The sequence below is a fragment of the Chionomys nivalis genome, chromosome 8 (genome assembly GCF_950005125.1).
Source record: "Chionomys nivalis chromosome 8, mChiNiv1.1, whole genome shotgun sequence".
Taxonomy (NCBI): Eukaryota; Metazoa; Chordata; class Mammalia; order Rodentia; family Cricetidae; genus Chionomys; species Chionomys nivalis.
Genome location: NC_080093.1, coordinates 74694701 through 74714443, shown reverse-complemented (window position 1 = coordinate 74714443; position 19743 = coordinate 74694701). Strand labels below are relative to the sequence as shown.

The window sequence follows — 19743 nt, the reverse complement described above, 5'->3', positions numbered from 1 at the left end:
CCCTTCAGTTTCTAAGATGCCCCATTCATTGTGAGACTGACTGTTCAGCAGTTACTCTATAGAGATAACAGCACTCTGACAGGCCATCTCACAGGGCTTTGACCTCTTGCTATGTGACAAAATGCTGCCTGAATACACCTTTTCTAGGGCTCCAGCCTTCAAGGGAAGAATGGCGGCCAGAGAGGAAGACCTCTGGGGGGCTCTCTCATAGGACTTATTCTAAATACTACATCCAGCTCCTGCCATGTGAGCACTCCCGGTTCCCTTATTTCAGCCATTAAAGGACTTAGGCCCAGCAATCACATGCCCATCTTTAACCAACCAGATGATTCAGAACCCAGATTTGCCCAATGCTGAATTCTGCAACCATTCACCTCACTAGTTAGGACTTAAGAAAAGTGGTTCTGCCTATTTTGCTCGATTGTCCCTTCCTTAATTTCACTGATGCATGTTGGGAATTGCTTGCTTAAACCTTTACCTTGGCATTTATTCATTGAACTTATTAATAAAAGTCTGAAATTTGCTCATTTGGCTTTATGATCACTTCTAAAACTCAAAGTCATATATACTGCACTAGATAAGGGAATTTCAAGTGATAGATGTATGTCTGTTTCCCTGTCTACTTACAACCCCAGCTGCACTATTGCTGAAGGAGCAGAATTCATGCAGGCTTCAGCACATGAAGACCCATCCCAGGAACACAGTCAGCCTTAACTCGCTTGCTAGAGTGAGGAGGCACCTCATAGGCCCTTAGCTGTGAGTCCTGGCTCCAGCATGGCATTTTTCTTACTCTTTTGCTCATCTTGTTTGCCTGTTTGTGTATCCCACGAGTCCCTCAAATTCACCATGTCCCAAATGGGAATTATGACACCCCTTAAAAATCTTGGACCCTCGTTTTATTCCTAGTTTCAATAGCAGCTCACCTGTGTGAACAATTGATACCAAGTTAGTCAGAGACTTTCTCCGTCCGTTACTTTATCCCAATCTCCGATCTTTTTCCTTTATGAGCTCTTGTGGTAACCATCAGGTTCATCCTCTTCAGTACACCCTAGGTGTCTGCCCTCAGAAAATCCCACAGTGGCTAACACGTTCCTTAGTTAGACTACGAGGTCCTTTGGTGGACTAACCCTGGTCACTTCTTTAACTGCAGGTGACCATCTAGTCCCTGTACCACAAGTTTCCTAAACAAGAGTCTGATGTCTCGCCTACTTTTAATACTATATTTTATTTTTGAGACTGGACTTCATGTAGCCATGGTTGGCTTTTTTTTTTTTTTTTGGTTTTTGGTTTTTCGAGACAGGGTTTCTCTGTGGTTTTGGAGCCTGTCCTGGAACTAGCTCTTGTAGACCAGGCTGGTCTCGAACTCACAGAGATCCGCCTGCCTCTGCCTCCCAAGTGCTGGGATTAAAGGCGTGCGCCACCACCGCCCGGTTTTTTTTTTTTTTTTTTTTTTTTTTTTTTGCCATGGTTGGCTTTGAACTTAGGTAGCTGAGGTTCACACTTGGATTTCCATTCACTACTGCTCCTGCTATTGTATGCTGCCCTTCCTATGTGGTGCTACATACGGCACCAGCTTCTTAGCCTGGGCTGGACTTTTGTCAGTGTTCATACCCTCTATGATACTTTCTTTTTTTCCTTTTTTTTTTTTCTTTTTTTCTTCAAGACATGGTTTCTCTGTGTAACAGCCCTAGCTGTCGTGGAACTAGCTCTGTAGACCAGACTGGCCTTGAACTCACCAAGGAGATCTACCTGCTTCTACCTCCCAAATGCTGGGATTAAAGGTGTGCACCACCACCACCCAGCATGATACTTTCATGCATTTATTAACAATGAATTAAAATTAAAAATTTACTTGTTAACTACTCATCTCTCTGATGTGTCTTGGTAATGGCCACTATTCATACTTTAGTACCTTTTATTTTTTTCATCGTATGATTTATAGAAGGGATCATGCTGCTTCTTCACCTTGTTTTGAGACGGAGTGCTGTGCAGCCAAGGGTGATCTTGGACTCCTCTAATCCTCTCACCTCCTCCCAAGTGCTGGAATTACAGGCCTGTGTTTATTTTCACTTTTCCGTATTCTACAGATTTGTTTCTAGTCAACCAACCCCACCCAGCGCTTGTTCACTCAGGCTAGTCTCACAGTTCATGAGATCTTGCTGGACAACCGATTATAAGTCCTCAGTATATTCCTTTTCAAATTTATATTGACACATTCTCCCAACTTTTGATGATTCGACAGCTGAAAGAATATTAGTGTCACTAGCTTAGTCAACAGTTAGCATTTTAATTTTTTTTCCTGAATCATTTCAAGTCAGCTGCTGTCATGCTTCATTCCTAAATATTTTGTATTCCCAGGCAGTACAGTTATTCTAGCTGTTGAACCTAAGAACTCTAACACTAACACTGTCTTATCACATACATACAGTCCAGTTGTCCCCAAATGTCTTTCTCCTAGCGCTTTCCAGCTCCATGTTTCCCAAAGTTATATCTCTCTAGTCTTTGACTTAGAGCAGTCATGCTGCGTTTTCCCATGACAATTAGAAGCTCAGGGTGGACAGACTCCTTCACCATCAGTTTGCTTACAGGATTTTAAGAACACCTGGAGGGGGACATGTCATTGGTACATCAGCACAGCTCGTGTTATTGGAAATACTGTCACATAAACTTTAAACATCTCCCTGAGCCTCCTGGTGGGCTCATTGTTGGGACTGTCGGGGGGAGGGGCAGAGGGGACTGAAGTGCTGAAGACAGTGCTGGCTCCAGGTCTTGTGCATTCTGGGCAAGTGTTCTACTCTACCATCGAGCTTCATCCCCAGCCACAAGGGCTCACGAGTCACCCAGGACACAAAAGACAGGAAGTGACCCAAACCATCTGGCCAGCTGGATGAGCAGCAAGCCTCATTATGTAAGGAGGAGGAAGACCCATATCATCAGCCTTGGTCTTTGCCACAACACACGTGAACACACGTCAACATACACACCAAACTTACACATTAACTGCATGGCTTCTGTCCTCTGATTTCTATGCAGTTTGGAATGCTATGTGTGGTCAGGTTGCTGCCTACCTATCAAAACATAGAATCCTTACTGAAACCATTCTGGTGAATTTTTAGAGCTTGAAGGTCCTTGATAGTTAAGCACAAGGACCCTAAATCTGTGACCAGTGGACTTTAGCTACCACCAGAGTGACGTGAACAGGCCAGGCGTGTGGTGAGATGTTAATGAGAAGTTACCCTGGTGGCAGTACTGCTAAACTTTGTGATCTTTGGCAAAAGAATCCAGATGCAGTCTTTGGTCAGATCTTCAGCTGTCCTGGGATTTAAAGTAGCCAGAATAACTTGGGGTATTAACAAAATATCCTAGTTCTGGTCAGAGCAGTCACTTGTAGCGTGAGTGGTTCACTGTTAGTTGTATGTAACAAGTTTCAAGCTCTCCATGGAATAAAGGCATCTGTAAAAACTAGGCTCCTTAATGCTCCATGATGGCAGTTTTACATGGTATTTTCTTAAATGTTTAGCCATTAAGTCTCACCAACAGATTGCCTAAACATGAACTGAATAAAGATGACACACATCTTTTATGTATATATATCCACACAACAAAGAGACTATGATTCGAAGGAGAGTTATATTTAGGAATATGCGTACGCATGCGTGTGTATACACAATAACAGAATTTGGTGGCGAATAGGGAGGACTGTATGGTAAAGTTTTTTTTGTTTTTTTTTTTTTTTTTGGTTTTTCGAGACAGGGTTTCTCTGGTTTTGGAGCCTGTCCTGGAACTAGCTCTTGTAGACCAGGCTGGTCTCGAGCCTACAGAGATTAGCCTGACTCTGCCTCCCGAGTGCTGGGATTAAAGGCGTGTGCCACTACCGCCCGGCTATATGGTAAAGTTTGAATGGAGGAAAAAGTAATGCTAAAAAATTAATTTAAAAGGAGGGTAGCCGAGGGTGTAGCATAGTGTTAGAACACTCGTCTAACATGTGAACCCCTGAACCTATCCCCAGCACTACAGGGAATAATAAAACTAACAGTGGTTTCAGTTACTAGAAAGTGTGTGTGACCACCATGTCTAGAATAACTCTAAGGAGATAAAGAGACTGAGGAATCCAGAAAGAATTGTGCCTTGAAGGTAGGCCCAAATGTAGAGTTGGCTGCTCCCCTTCCACCACCTCATCCCACCCAGAAGTATCTCTGCTGGCTGAGGCTCACCTCAGTTTCTTGCCTTGCTGATATCACCTTCTACAAGCTCCTGCTTCTGCTCTCTTCTACAAACAATAAACTGCAGTAAAAAAAGCAATTATGGTACAACTCTCAAACAGGATGTAAGCTATGTGTACACATTACCTACACCAACCCCAAGAACCAGTGCTGAGAACAAAAGGGTAGCTGCTGTGGAGGCGTGTACGCATTGTCCCAGCACTCGGAAGACTCAACTAGGACTGAGGCCAGCCTGGGCTCTACAGAAAGCATGTCTCAGAAGGGGTGGGGGCAGAACGGAGAATGGCTACATGACTGAAGAGCTGTGTTGAAAGCAGAGCTGATCCTCCCCCCAAACTTCAATTCTGGTATTTTGGAAAGAGGTTTTTTGGGAAGAACTAGCCCTGCATGCTGTCAGCCAGTCACATCTAATTCATCGGCACGGAGGGAAAAACAAGCGAAGCAAGTGTTCTTTCACCGTGAGCACACATACATGTACTGAGGTGGGAAAGGGGAACTTCAGGTGCATTGCTGGAACACAGCATCTTGCTATGTTACCCAGCTGGCTTTACCTCTTACACACTAGAGCTTTGGGCATATACCACCATGCCTGGATAGGTCATACAGTTTTCATTTTTATTTTTTTGGTCAGCATACAAAATAATGGGTTTCATTGTGGCATTTTTACACAAAATACATTACTTTTTATTATTCACCCTAGCTGCCCAGCACAGTACCCTAGGCTGTATTTTTGATATGCATGGTTATCGATGACAGATCTTTAAAAGCACTAAGCAAAATCAGTAAGATTAAAAATTAGGTGGAACAGAGTGGTTCAAACCTATAATCTTAGCACTTGGGAGGTTAGCTGTGCTAATGAATGAGTTCAGGCCAGAACAAGATTGTTTCAAAAAAGAAAAAGGAAACTGAAGACTGAGAAAAATGTTAGTTTTATAATAGATTTATTTTTAAAGGGTAAAACACTCAGACAATTTAAATACAAGTCCAACAGAACCGCTGTCAGTCAGCCATGATGCAATCGGGCATTCTTGGAGTCCTCCGGATGAGGAAGAAGGCTCTGGCAATGACAAGATAAGTTGGGTTTCTTTTTAGTGTGTAGTCTTAAGTGCCACCTTTAAGGTGCCCAGTGCATTGAAACTAAATATTCTAAGCACAAAACAGTAGAGCTGAAACAACAGCGACTGTCGACTGAGGCTTACACCAGGCAATGATGCCCATCTATGGCCCAGTTTGACTTTCACAAAGCCCTGATAGTCAGTCTTCACTGCCACTTTACATGGGACTAAATTCATAGTTCAGCAACTTGTCCAAGATCATCAGACTCACTGCATAAGGGGTATTACAGCCGATCTGGGTCTCTGTCTCTAAAGCCCACCCTCTTAGTTGGGAGCAACCCTAGGCCATCTCTGCTTCTTGGAGCAGGTAAGGCTGTGCTAGGAGGGTAACAGGGACGGAGGTTCATTTCTGGGTTGTGACATGCAGTATTTGTGTAAGACTGCTTTTAAGAAGGCTGAGCCAGGTGGTGGCAGCACATGCCTTTAATCCCAGTACTCAGGAGGCAGAGACAGGTGGATCTCTGTTGAGTTCATGGCCAGCCTGGCCTGCAAAAGCTAGTTCCAGGACAGACGCCAAAGCTACAGAGAGACCCTGTCTTAAAAAACCAAAAGAGGGCTGAATCCTGTCCAGGAATGATGCTCCCAAGCCTCTCTTAAAGATCACAGCAAGGGTTAGGGCTTGGATGGCAGATAACCATAAAGGGTCTGTGTTCTCTAACTAATGACAGTTTCTATCAATACTTCCAACTTCTATGAGTCTTGTTTAATCCTATGAGAGAATGTGGTTTAATGTCAGGTTATTTACCTGAAACTTTATTCATATACATCCTTCTTATCTGCAATGTAATCTACAATTTCTTGTGGACACATTAACTTCTCTGCATCTATATCAGGAATTTCAAATCCTAAAATGGAAAAAAAAAGGTAACAGTATGTGAATATGGAAAAAGCAAACCCTTTAGAACTAAAAGCATATGATTCCCTTCCCCCTTTTAATTTTAGGTTAGAGTCTCAGTAATTCAGGCTGAGCTTGAAATTTCAAGTAGCTGTGATTACAAGTTTGTGCCACCAGACTTGGCTTACATTTGAACCTTTCTTAATACCTACAGCTGTGTTCAACATCTCCAACAATCTTGAATCCCATTTCGTTTTTGAACTAGGTAAGTTTTAGAAGATAAGTACATCATGTTGGGCTTAAGTTTTTTTTAGAAATAATAGAAAAGTTCTCCTTTTAAATATACAAGTCAGTAGTTCATAGTGTGCTCACAAGGTTGTACAACCACTGCTATTATTTAATCCCCTAAGAATTAATCCAATTGGGGGCTGGAGAGATGGCTCAGTGGCTACTCTTCCAAAGGTCCTGAGTTCAATTCCCAGTAACCACATGGTGGCTCACAACCATCTGTAATGGGATCTGGTGCCCTCTTCTGTCCTGCAGGCATACATTCAGATAGAATACTGAGAATACTGAATACATAATAAATAAACAAAATCTTAAAAAAAAAAAAAAAAAAGAACTAATCCAATTAATCAAAGTCCCCTAGAACAGTGGCTCTTAACCTGTGGGTCTCCTTTGGGGTCACAGTCGCATATCAGATATTTACAGTATGATTCACAACAATAGTAAAATTACAGTTATAAAGCAGCAACAAAATAATTTTATGGTGGTGGTCACCACAACATGAGAAACTGTATTAAAGGCTTACATTAGGAAGGTTGAGAACCACTGCCTAGAACATTATCACCCCTAAAAAACCAAACCAAAAAAACCCTGTGTCATTAGTAGCCCACTCCCCATCATTCCAACACTTGGTAGCCTTAAATATACTCTGTCCCCATCTGTTTTCCTCTTGAAACTTCATGCCATGAAGCAAGTGTGCAGCATGTGATGAGCTACTTTGTATTTTGTCCTCCGGGGTCATTCATGCTGCAGCGTGTATTTCTTTGTTCCTTGTTACAGTTGGGTTGTGATAATTTCAGTAGGGTTTACTTTGGCTCAGATACTGTATTGAGCACGTTATATGTGCTCTCTCAGCAGTCCCCATCTTGAGGCTCCTATCTGGCACACTCACTTCACAGTGTAGGAAGATTCTGAGAGGCGTTGCTTGTCAGGCTCACATATGTCTGAACTTGGTCCAGACCAAAACCCAAAAACATAGCACTTGCTTATATCATCTATGAGGAGTGTTAACTATGGCCTGCCCTGTTAGGTGGCACACATATCCTTTGCTTCCTAAACAGCTACCCAAAAAGGAGCCAAGGGATTTTATAAAGTCTTGTTTGCACAGGAAACAGATCTTAATAAAAACAACTTGGAACAGGCATGGCAAACAATCACAGTAGACCCAGACCTCACCTGTGTGCCCTTAGCACCGTTTATTACTGCTGTTTAGCTGCTGTCATCACAGCTCACGAAGGTCCCACGTTCCCAAGCCCTTTCAGACCTGCCAGCCCTTAATGCTGGTATACATTCTGCCAGGCCTGCACTGTCCCTAATATTACTTCACCTGACAGTAAGAAGCCTGGCAAGTATTGCTGTTATTGTATCTACTAATATCTGAATCTAGTCCAGACTCCAGCATTTTCTTCAGTTTAAACTAAACCACCAAAGAGTCAACTGGGATATAGCCTGGGCTGCAGAGAGAGATCTTTTCTTAAAAACAACAAAATGAGGACACCTAGCATACAGATCCAAAGCGCATATATTTGTTACCAAATTCGTCTTCCATGGCCATAATAATCTCCACTTGGTCCAAACTGTCTAAGCCCAGGTCCTTCATAAAATGAGAATTTACTGAGAGCTGCAAGAAAGAAATACCAAACAAAATTGAATCCATGAAAGTGTCTGCTTCCCAAGACAACAGAGTGGTACTTTATCATCATACTGAAGATTTGCAAAGAAACACAAACCTTTAAATAACATGGTGTATTTAACATATGCTGCCATGGACACAATATATTTTGTTAGCCTATTCAATTTTATTTTAAGGTAATTAAGTTTAGAAAAATTTAAATAAAAGATTTCATGCTACATATTTTATTAGGATCTTTGATAACTATTCTAAAGGACATCTGAGAGAATTTGTTTTCTTGTTATTTTACTAACAAATAAAAACCCTTCTCCTCTAAGCCTAATTGTAGGCTACTATCCTAGCACTCAGGAGGCAGACACTGAAAGATCTCTGAGTTTGAGGCCAGCCTGGTCTACATAGCAAGTTCCATTACAGTCAGCGCTACACAGTGGAAAAACAACAACAACAACAACAAAGAAACCCAAGCTATTATAGGGCTGTAGCTCAGTATAGAACATTTGCTTAGTGTGCATGAGGCCCACGGTTCCATCCCCAGCAACACATGCACACTCAACAACTAAAAATCCTAAGATTTATTATAAATTGTAGATGCCTGGCAGATGATAGAATACTGTATTCACTTGCTTATAATTTGGCTTTTAAGTTCACCAGGAAATATTCTTCAAAATCCATGTTAAGGGCCTAAGATGGTTCAGCAACTAAAAGAATTCCCTATACAATCCTGAGGACCAAAGTTTGGATCCCAGTACCCATCTAACAAGCTGTGTGTCTAGTATATGCCTGTACCCACAGCTCGAGTGGGCAGAGACACTGGATATGGTGGTTTCCAGCCTAGCTGAGAAAGTGGAAGCACCAGGTTCAGAGATACCTTGCCTCAAAATAGATGCGAGAACCTGATGACCTCTTCTGTCCTCAGTTCACACATAGGCAGGTAAACACACATACACACAACTCTTTTTTTAAAAATCTTTTTAGGGGGCTGGAGAGATGGCTCAGTGGTTAAGAGCATTGCCTGCTCTTCCAAAGGTCCTGAGTTCAATTTCCAGCAACCACATGGTGGCTCACAACCATCTGTAAAGAGGTCTGGCGCCCTCTTCTGGCCTTCAGGCATACAGACAGAATATTGTATACATAATAAATAAATATTTTTTTTAAAAAAATCTTTTTAGCCCGGCGGTGGTGGCGCACGCCTTTAATCCCAGCACTTGGGGGACAGAGGCAGGTGAATCTCTGTGAGTTCGAGACCAGCCTGGTCTACAAGAGCTAGTTCCAGGACAGGCTCCAAAACCACAGAGAAACCCTGTCTCGAAAAACCAAAAAAAAAAAAAAAAAAAAAATCTTTTTAAAAACTACGTTAAACTACACAACAGATTCAGTTACTAAAGAAAAAAAACTGTTTCAAACCACCATAAAAAAAATTCTAAGAGTTAAAAAACAAAGAAGCAAACCTCATGTGGTAGTACCTCTATATTCCCAGCATTCAGGAGGAGGGAGAATGTGACTTTTGGGCCAGCCTGGGCTACTTAGCGAGACCCTGTTTTTTAAAACAAAAAAGCAAATGGCTGCTAGGCAGTGGTGGCGCACGCCTTTAATCCCAGCACTCAGGAGGCAGAGACAGGCGGATCTCTGTGAGTTCGAGACCAGCCTGGTCTACAAGAGCTAGTTCCAGGACAGGCACCAAAGCTACAGAGAAACCCTGTCTCAAGAAAACAAAAGATTCAAGAGGCAGAAAGAATGCAGTTCTGGTATATGGGCCACCTGTGGTTTTTTGCAGGCTTTCCTTGTACTGAGGATTGTGATTAGGCCCTGTCATGGAGTAAATATGTTTCTCCCTGAACTACACTCCCAGACCACTTGTGTTTTCAGAAGAGTGGTTTGAATGAGAAGTCCCCATAAGTCTTAGGCATGTGAATATTTGGTTCCTAGTTGGTGACTATTTGGAAAGCATTAGGAGGTGTAGCCTTGTTGGAGGAGTTGTGTCCCAGAGGCAGGCTTTAGGGCATTGGAAGCCTCCTCCATCCGAGGTGTAACTCTCTACTTCCTGTTTGTGGTTCAAGATGTAAACTCTCAGATACTTCTCCAGTGTCATGCTTACCTGCCTACTGCATTTTCTCTGCCATGATGGAACTATAACCTAAATAAACCCTTCCTTCTGTAAGTTGCCTTGGTCATGTTTTATCACAGCAATAGAAAAGTAACTAAGACAAATATTTATGCTATATAATGTGCCTGTGCTACCTGAAATAACGATTATTTCTCTCTGGAAAGATAAACAAGAAGCTATCTATATCTATACAGGGACAATGCCAATCTCCTAGTAGAAGAACTGGTTGGCTGGAAGCTGGGAAGAGGTTTTTTTTTTTTTTTGGTTTTTCGAGACAGGGTTTCTCTGTGGTTTTGGAGCCTGTCCTGGAACTAGCTCTTGTAGACCAGGCTGGTCTCGAACTCACAGAGATCCGCCTGCCTCTGCCTCCCAAGTGCTGGGATTAAAGGCGTGCGCCACCACCACCCGGCAAGAGGTTTTTTATTTTACTATTTATGTGTATTGGTATATCTGCCTGCAAGAATGTCTGTATGAAGGTGTTGGGTACCCTGGAACTGGAGTTAGAGACAGTTATGAGCAGCCATGTGGGTGCTGGGAATTGAGCCCGGGTCCTATGGAAGAGCAGCTAGTGCTATTAATCACTGAGCCATCTCTCCAGCCCTGCTGGAAGGACTTTTAATTGAATGTTTGGACCCTTTGAATTTTATATTATGTGATTAAATATGCTAAAGGAAAAAAATATGGGCTGGCGAGATGGCTCAGCAGGTGAAGATGCTTGCTATGGATCCTAATGACCTCTGAGCTCAATCTCTGGTAGGGCATGGTGGAAGGAAAGAACTAACTGCTGCAAATTGTCCTATGACTTCCTCAAGGGGGGCATGGCATGCATATACAAGGTGCATAAGTACATACACAAACACACAAAAACAAAGCAAAAGGGAAATTAGTAAATTTTGAAAGGAAATCTAAACCAGTTACCTTGAGCCGGGCGGTGGTGGCGCACGCCTTTAATCCCAGCATTTGGGAGGCAGAGGCAGGCGGATCTCTGTGAGTTCGAGGCCAGCCTGGTCTACAAAGGGAGTTCCAGGACAGGCTCCAAAACCTACAGAGAAACCCTGTCTCGAAAAACAAAAAAAAAAACAAAAAAACAAAAAAAAACAAAAACAAAAAAAATAAACCAGTTACCTTTTCTGGGTCAATCTTGTCATAGAGTTTCAAGACATACAGCACTCGGTCCTTAATTCCCTCTAACGTCAAAGGGGGTGCGTCACTGTACTGGCGGCACAAATGTGTGACCCTTCCAGGCACCTAGAACAAGGACGGGAAGAAGAGTGTCACTCAGTTTCAAGTGTCTTTACGTAGTGCACGTGTCTACAGGTATCTTTTTTTTTTTTTTTTTTTTTTTTTTTTGGTTTTTCGAGACAGGGTTTCTCTGTAGCTTTGGTGCCTGTCCTGGAACTAGCTCTTGTAGACCAGGCTGGCCTCGAACTCACAGAGATCCGCCTGCCTCTGCCTCCCGAGTGCTGGGATTAAAGGCGTGCGCCACCACCGCCCGGCTACAGGTATCTTTTTAAAAACTTACACGTAAATTTTTTACTTGGGAGCAGGATGCCATGGCACCTGATTGGAGGTCAGAGAACAAGCTGTGGGGGTCAATTCTCTCCTTCTTCTGGGTCCTAGGGATTGAGCTGAAGTCACCAAGTTTGTGGCAGGTGTCTTTACCTGCTGAGTCACCTCAATACGGACGCCAGGCACTTTCACAAAGCTTCTGGGCTCTACAAACCCCTACCATCTCATTCTTCAATGTGGCCATTGCTATATACTGAGATAGATGTGGGTCAACTCAGCAGCTTTAGCATCAAAATGGGTGTCACTTGTCCTCAAAATCAGGACTCGTTCCTCTGACTTTGGACACCATCTTGTTCAGTAAGACTGTCACTAACATAAAAGGGCCAGTGCTCCTCACCTCTGAGTCATCTCTCTAGCCCTTTTTTTAAGTTCTTAATTTGTTGCTAAAGCTTTTCCACAGAAAATGATTTTGTAGATAGGCTTTTAATCCCAGATACCTGGAAAGTGAGGCAGGAGGATCGAGATCAAGGCCAATCTAGGCAATTTAGTGAGAACCTGTTTCAAAATAAAGAGGGGGCAGGGATGTAATATAGCTTAATAGCAGAGCAATTTGCTTAGTGTGTGAAATCCTGGGTTCAATCTTGAATACTAAAGGGGGAGGAAGAAAGACAGCAATATGGATCAGAGGCTAAAGGCACTAGCCACCCAATTGATAATCCAAGTTCAATCCTTAGAATCTACATGGTGGGAAGAGAAAACATGGACCCCCAAGTTATCCCCTGATCTTCTCATGCACATTCACACTAACTAAACAAATGTATGAGAGAGAACTGGGTTTGCTTGCTGGCACTCAGGTCCTTGAGTATGTCTATGAAAAAATACCCATGAAAAATGACCTAAGAGCTGCTATGGTGTTAAATGTTTGTAACCCTAACACTTGAGAGGTTGAGGTTGATATCCAGAGCCCAGGCTTGCCTGGACTATAGAGCAAGAACCTACCTCAAAATAAAACTGAGCCAGTATATACCGCTTTATCAAGATAGACTTAATTTGCAGCAAACTAAAGACATTAACTGAAGAGATATTCTAGAGGATCTCTGAAGACAATGGCAAAGCACCTTTTTTTCGCGCCTAAATCCATTGTTGCCTTTGTACTGTGTGTCAGAGCCCTTTCATTAGGGACATACCATTAGATCTACTCATCACAGTGACTTAAAGAGGTCACAAAATGAAGCAGAAAGGAATAAAGAGGGAGAAGAAATGATAATAATGAGAATGACCTCCTGAGGTAGGAGGACCTATCAAGTCCTGTGTGCATATCAAGAAGGTATAGAAAAGAGATTAGAAACTAGTAAGGGACTGGGGTTGGAGTTCATTGGTTGAGGCCTTGCCTAGTATGAGTTAGGCCTCTGTTCAGTGTTCTGCCTGGAAGGAAAAAAAATCCGAGCAGATTTTAGAAAGACATGGTGGTTCGGGCTTGCAATCCTTGTACTTGGGAGGCTGAGGAAGAGCAACACACCCTCACCAACACAGTTCCAAGGCCAGCCTGAAATCTCAAAGACAAAAAACAAAAAGTATCAAGGACTGGTATGAAGTGGAGATGGAGAACTGTGCCCAGCATGTCACCAGGCCATGGGAAAAGAGTGACTGGGATGAGTCTGCACGTATGCAGTTACTCATGTGGTCACTAGGTGTCAGCAGCTCACCAGGCATCACTGGCAAATTCTTGCAGGGCCAGGTAAGTACCAAGAGATTGAACTAAGAGTTCTGTCGCCGGGCAGTGGTGACGCACGCCTTTAATCCCAGCACTAGGGAGGCAGAGGCAGGTGGATCTCTGTGAGTTCGAGACCAGCCTGGTCTACAAGAGCTAGTTCCAGGACAGGCTCCAAAATCACAGAGAAACCCTGTCTCGAAAAACCAAAAAAAAAAAAAAAAGAGTTCTGTCTTGAGGCTACATGTCAGTCTAAAATAGATGGTTGCAGTGAGCTCAGTACAAGGCAGTAAGATGTAGTGAGCTGAGAGGTGAGCCTCAGAAACCAGATCAGATTAGGAAACAGACTGCTGCTGTTAATTAGCATCAGGGGATAGGCTCTTACTAGCTGTTTGTCCCCATCCAGTTATATAACCTGTATATGCCTCAGTTTCTTTAGCTGTTAAATATGGATAAACAGCAGCACCTCATTCATAAGACTGTGGCAAGGTTAAGATTATGTGAAAGCACTCGACACTGCTTGGCATCTATCTAGCAATGCTACAGCAGCCTGGCAGTGTGGCCCTCAGCTGTGGTGTAGCCTAAAATATATATCCCATTTATTCCTTTCCTAAGTCATTTAAAAAATTTGTTATTTACTTATTTTGGTACTGGAATGGGGCCCGTTTCATCCATGTCGGGCAGGGGCTCCACCATTATACCGCCAGCCTTGGTTTTGAAATGGGGCTTAGTTAAGTTACTCTGGGTAGCTTTGAACTTATTTTACCCAGACAGGCCTTAAACATGTTATTTCTATTGCTGCCTACAAAGGAGCTGAGATTACAGGCCAGGACTGATTTGCCTCACTAAATCAGACCATGGTACTATTCTAAGCACTTTACACACCTTTTACAAAGAAACTGAGGCAGGATGGTTAAGTACCCTGCCCCAGGGCCCCTGCATGCTCTCTTGGAGGGTCTAAATTGCTTCCTTCTGCCAGATGTCTACTGTTCGGAAAGCACCTTCCCTGCAGTCAACAGTTGCCTTGGGGGTGTTCTTCCCCCAGACTCAGATGTGTGACATAAATGATCTCCAAGCATCAAGGGTGGCTCTATCTGCAGTGACGCTTAGTTAGCCTGATACTGAAGAGTTTCTACTAGAATCCATCTTGTTCCCCTCTGCCCTTTTTTGTTTATGGAAAAAGCTTTAAAGGCCATCTCTGTCACTTGCCCACTTCAAATCTTAGGACTGAGACACTTCAAATGCAGCTGTCTGAAACAAACAAATCTCTTCCTTACTCTACTCCCTCTCCATCTTCTGTCTAGCCAGAAACTTCCAAGCCAACTTATTTCAGTCACCGAAGCTGGATGATTCAGTGAAAAGGTTTCTTATTGCTTCAACAAATCTTGCTTACTGTTTGCTTCCTCTGATTTGTGCAGAGAACATTCATATTCCAATAACAAACCTTAAAATACCCTGTAAACAACTGTCTCTCTTTATGTATCAATGAGCTAACTCAAAACCATCTGTAAGCATAAAGCAGTTCCCCTACTGTCAGTATAAACCCAGCAGAGAGAGCACTGCCTGTTGTAAACATGATCTCAGGGCCACATATGCAAAGCCCAAGAAAACAAACACTTTGCAGACCTACCAAATCAGTCTTCTATTATAACCCCGATGATCTGTGTGCATACCTATGATTGTGAAGCAATGCTGTAAGAACAGGGAGACTAGCCGGGCGGTGGTGGCGCACGCCTTTAATCCCAGCACTCGGGAAGCAGAGGCAGGCGGATCTCTGTGAGTTCGAGACCAGCCTGGTCTACAAGAGCTAGTTCCAGGACAGGCTCCAAAACCACAGAGAAAAAAAAAAAAAAAAAAAAAAAAAAGAACAGGGAGACTAATTGAAATTAGTCTCTAGACCCAAACACACAGGCAACTTTACTGCCCTTCTAACACCTTATATGACAAGCTTTTGGTACACTGTCAGCGAATCTCAACACTGGATGTAGATTTTTTAAAAAAAAATATTTATTTATTGTGTATACAATATTCTGTCTGTGTGTACGCTTGCAGGCCAGAAGACGGCACCAGACCTCATTACAGATGGTTGTGAGCCACCATGTGGTTGCTGGAAATTGAACTCCGGACCTTTGGAAGAGCAGGCAATGCTCTTAACCTCTGAGCCATCTCTCCAACCCCCTGGATGTAGATTCTTATTCCTGTAGGATGCAGGTGTAACCGAAATCACGACCATAGCAAGCTCATGAATATGAAAAGGGTTTTCCACCTTGGCCCAGTCTATCCTACAGTGAGCAGTTCCTAATCTGGGATGCATATGGGGAACGTGAAACGCCATGCCAGGGCCTGATCCCATAGGAATAAGTCAGAAGGGGTGCGCGAAGAGGGCTAAAATCTATTGTTGGGCATCTAGGGTTGGAAGTGACGCCCGAGAGTTTCAGCCTCACACTTGTTTCCTATCTCTGCTTCCAGAAGGCTCACAGACAAGGTGTCACAAGGGAAAAATTACGACAGAACTCTAGGAAGGCAATACTCTGTACAGGCGAGTGGTTTCACCTTGTGCACGCTGTCTTTAACCTTCCCTAGGAAGTGACCACAGTATACCATCACCACAACAACGGGGACTGCAGGAGGTGCTATACTCGACCTCTCTCAACTGAACTAACTTCACTGCCGCTCTGCAAGGATGAGATCTGGTGCCCAATTCTGTTCGGTCGAGACATGGTCAAAGTTCTGCGCTCTAACCATAAGACACTCGCCCTCGCGACAAGGGTCAACCAAAAATCATCGGACAGCAGGGCTAGCAGTGTACCCCGAATTATCCCTGCAGCCGCTGTGCAGCCGGCCTGGGCCCCTCCCCCAACCCGGACGGCCCGGGCCCTGACCCCTGAGTAGCCCCGGCAAAGTCACCGCGAGTCACCTGCGTGAGGGCCAGGGAGGACTGCAGAGTCCCGGACCTCCTCCGGGTTCCCTCAGGGCAGACAGTGATGCTGAGTGGCCGGGCCAAGGCCAGTGTGGGAAGCCGGGGCAGCGGCGCGAAGGCCGCGGGCAGGCGGCGGACACAGACGGAAAGGACACGAGCCGCCATGGCTGCGCCAACCCAGAATGCAGTGCGTCGCGGTCTCCCGCCCAAGCCGCTGTTAGCTCCGTATGCTGGCGACGCATAGAGCGGCGCTTGAGGGCTCCGCGGGCGCTGGCGACCCCTGGCGGCTCCCGGAGGCGCTGCGCCCACCTCCGTTTGAAGGACAAGAGCTACCTTGGTGCCAACTGCACAAATGCCATCTGCTCCTAAACAGTTACTGACAAAAAAAGAACTTATTTATTTTCTCAGAGTTCTGAAATATATTGTTTTAAGAGTGTCGGCCGGTGATTCTGGAATAGTGGCAAACGTCTTTAAAGTTAGCACTCTGGAGGCAGGAGGGTCTCTGTGAATTCGAGGCCAGCCTGGTCTACACCGCAAGTTCCAAGCCAGTCAGAGCTACATATTAAGACCCTGTCTCAAAAGATAAAATATGCCACGATTCTCACGAGTCTCCCATAGCATTAAGATTCTTTTTTGTTTGAATGAAAACTCAGTTCAAAATATGAGTGTGAAACAGAATGGATTTAAGACTAGTAGCCAGCTGTGGCTGCCACATCTATGATCTCAGCTCCAGAGGCTGAGGCAGATGATGGTAATCTAGACTACATAGCAAGGTACCGTCTCTAACTAAATAAACAACCCAAAACACACATACACAAACAACCCCCCAAAGCCCATGTGCTTGCTTATGTAATCTGAAAACTGATAAATGTGGAAGTATAACAATCCATATTTTAAATTTTGGTAATGTACAACTCTGGGTTAAGTCTGCAGTACAGCAAAAGGTACGACTGGACAATCCGTAAGTAATATAACCAACAAAACGAACAAGTGGCAACTTTAGTATCCACACACCAGCTCCACTAAGTAAGGCAAATACCCAAGGGGCAAACTCCTCAATTTATGCACTTTCAAAGTGTCCTTTATTTTCAGCTAAGGCTTTCTGGTGTAAGCTGAGCATGCCTGGAGGCATTCCTGTTCACCCCCCCCCACCCGCTCCTCAGTCTCATAAACACATACCCCCTGACCTAAAAATGTACCTACTATCTTCTTAATTAAGCTGAGCATGCTCAGAAGTGTTTGTAGGGATGAGAGTATGATAAGAATGGGCCAGCCACACTCCAGCTCTCCCCCTTTTAGGAGCTGTGGGATCCTGACCCAGGGCAGCAGGAGGATATCTGAGTCTCTGAGGGCCCAGTATTGACATTGTAGCTGAAGCCAGAGGCCTTGAACCAGCTCACGGCAATGAACATTCTTAAGTAAAGCTGTTTGGAGGAGAGTATACTATGTGATACACCGCAATTTCCAATGTCACCATGACAAATGACTATATGACGGGGATGCGGGATGGATGGAGGAGCAGAATGGTACGTGCACCAGAACGCCGCAGTTGGTAGAGGAGCAGGGCCGACAAGATGTTTTTGCTTTGTTTTGTCTTTTCTAATTTTATTTATTTATTTTATTTACTTCTGGAGGGAGGCTACAAGAGTGGAGGGTGAATATGGAAAGACTGGGAAATGGGGGATTGGGGTACATGATGTGAAATACCCAAAGATTCACTAAAAAAAATTATGTTATAAAAAAACAAAAACATGGGCCAACCAGTATGGATAAAAAGAGCTCACTGAATAAAATTCCCCAGTGTTGGGTCCAGGGGGGCTCCGCACAAAGATGAGAACACCACCAAGTCTAATAAACCAGAAGCAAACTTTATTCCAGAAACCAGATCCTAGGAAAACCAGAAGCAAGCTTAAAAATAAAAATAAAAAACACCGCGGGGGCACAGAAGCTTATCAGCTAGCTGAGACCACAGCCAGAGATGGTGTTTGTTAGGCTGTGGTCCCGACTCGTTTTTTTTGAACCCACCTTTTATAGTAAGGCACCAAGCACTAGGTCTGGGCAAAGGAATTTTTACAACCTTGCCCTGACCCTTGGGTTAATCAGCAGAGACCCTAGAGAGGGGAGTGAGTGCTAATGTCAATGGGTAACTAGGCAGCCATCATGAAATATGTTTCAGAGGAGATTACAGCGAAAATCACTAATTGTAAGAAAACAGATGTCTTTAGCAATTAGTCAGAAAAGGGACTGCTAGTAATACTAGAAGGTTAATAAATTAGGATTAACTGGTTCTTAGGCTGAGAATTTAGAGGATAGCGGAAAGCTTTTCACACTATCTCAAGGTGAAACTCAGATACTGACTGCCATACTTTACATCCTCCATTGTCAGAGCTCTTTAGTTAAACCATTGTATTTGTCCACTGTCTCCTGTACCTCCAGGCAGTGTATACTGAAGCCCCATGCCTCTCCTTAATGGTGCCAGTTTTTCATAACAGAGACAGTGCCTAACCCAGAGGTCAGTATCTCTGTCTCCTAAAGGTTAACTCAGTTCACATTTGTCGTTTATCAAGGATGGCCAGGACACTACTCTCAGTTTGCAGGGAGAAGCTCTGGCCTTGTAAATAAAACAGCTAGTTGTGAAATGACCTAAGCTTCCCAAGCATCTGAGAAAACAGCTCACTGTGAATGAATGATCCTTGATCTGCTGAGAAAGCTGCTGATAGTCTGTTCCCATTCTCCTAGACTTATAAATTTATATTTCTTTATTTCTACATTCTTATTTTTGGAATCTACAGTTTCATTTTCTTATTCTTGGACTCTTCACCCAGTACCTTTGTTTAATGAGTATCTATCTGCCTTTGCTCTCCTGACTGCTGCACTATTTTACGTCTTGGCTGTACTTATTTTAACTGTGTAAATAAAAACTCGTTTTAACTGGCAAAGCTGAGGTCACAATAGTCCCTTGAGCCTGAAGCAATACCTGCCCTATGGGTTCCAAGAACCCTCCTTAGTCTGTGCTGTTAGTTAAAGCAGTGTTTCCTAAGGACCAATCACGTGGGTAAACATCCACCTCAAGCTATACTCAGACTACCTTCCCAGGAGGCCTTCCCCCCTAATTCAGCAGCTAGCGTAATAATTGTGGAATTTATTCAGCACGTGGTTAATGTAGATGAACTACTGGGTATCTGCGAGGCTTATTCATTAGTCTCTTGTTTAAAGATTATGAGACTTCAAAAAATTCTATAATCAAGGTAAAAAATTTTTTTTTTTTTTTTTTTTTTCCGAGACAGGGTTTCTCTGTGGCTTTTTGAGCCTGTCCTGGAACTAGCTCTGTAGACCAGGCTGGTCTCGAACTCACAGAGATCCGCCTGCCTCTGCCTCCCGAGTGCTGGGATTAAAGGCGTGCGCCAC

General features: G+C 43.7%; 1 protein-coding gene across 1 annotated transcript; it reads right to left on the bottom strand.

Annotated features, from left to right (window-relative positions):
* Positions 1-4855: 4855 nt before the first annotated feature.
* On the bottom strand, positions 4856-16536 carry Ndufab1 (NADH:ubiquinone oxidoreductase subunit AB1). The gene is made up of 5 exons (XM_057780013.1): positions 16333-16536; positions 11321-11443; positions 7992-8079; positions 6084-6183; positions 4856-5280 (listed from the first exon to the last, which is right to left on the bottom strand). The coding sequence occupies exons 1-4, from the start codon at positions 16498-16500 to the stop codon at positions 6092-6094; spliced, it is 471 nt and encodes a 156-aa protein (XP_057635996.1). The 5' UTR covers positions 16501-16536; the 3' UTR covers positions 4856-5280; positions 6084-6091.
* Between the last annotated feature and the right edge of the window lie 3207 nt (positions 16537-19743).

What these genes read in the sequence shown, in the direction of transcription:
- Ndufab1 (XM_057780013.1), bottom strand. Translation starts at nt 16,500, where the DNA reads ATGGCGGCTCGTGTCCTTTCCGTCTGTGTCCGCCGCCTGCCCGCGGCC. An exon ending in ACAAGATTGACCCAGAAAAG is followed by an intron (nt 8,080 to 11,320) that starts GTAACTGGTTTA and finishes TCTTTCTTGCAG; the next exon opens with CTCTCAGTAAATTCTCATTT. An exon ending in GGCCATGGAAGACGAATTTG is followed by an intron (nt 6,184 to 7,991) that starts GTAACAAATATA and finishes TTTCCATTTTAG; the next exon opens with GATTTGAAATTCCTGATATA.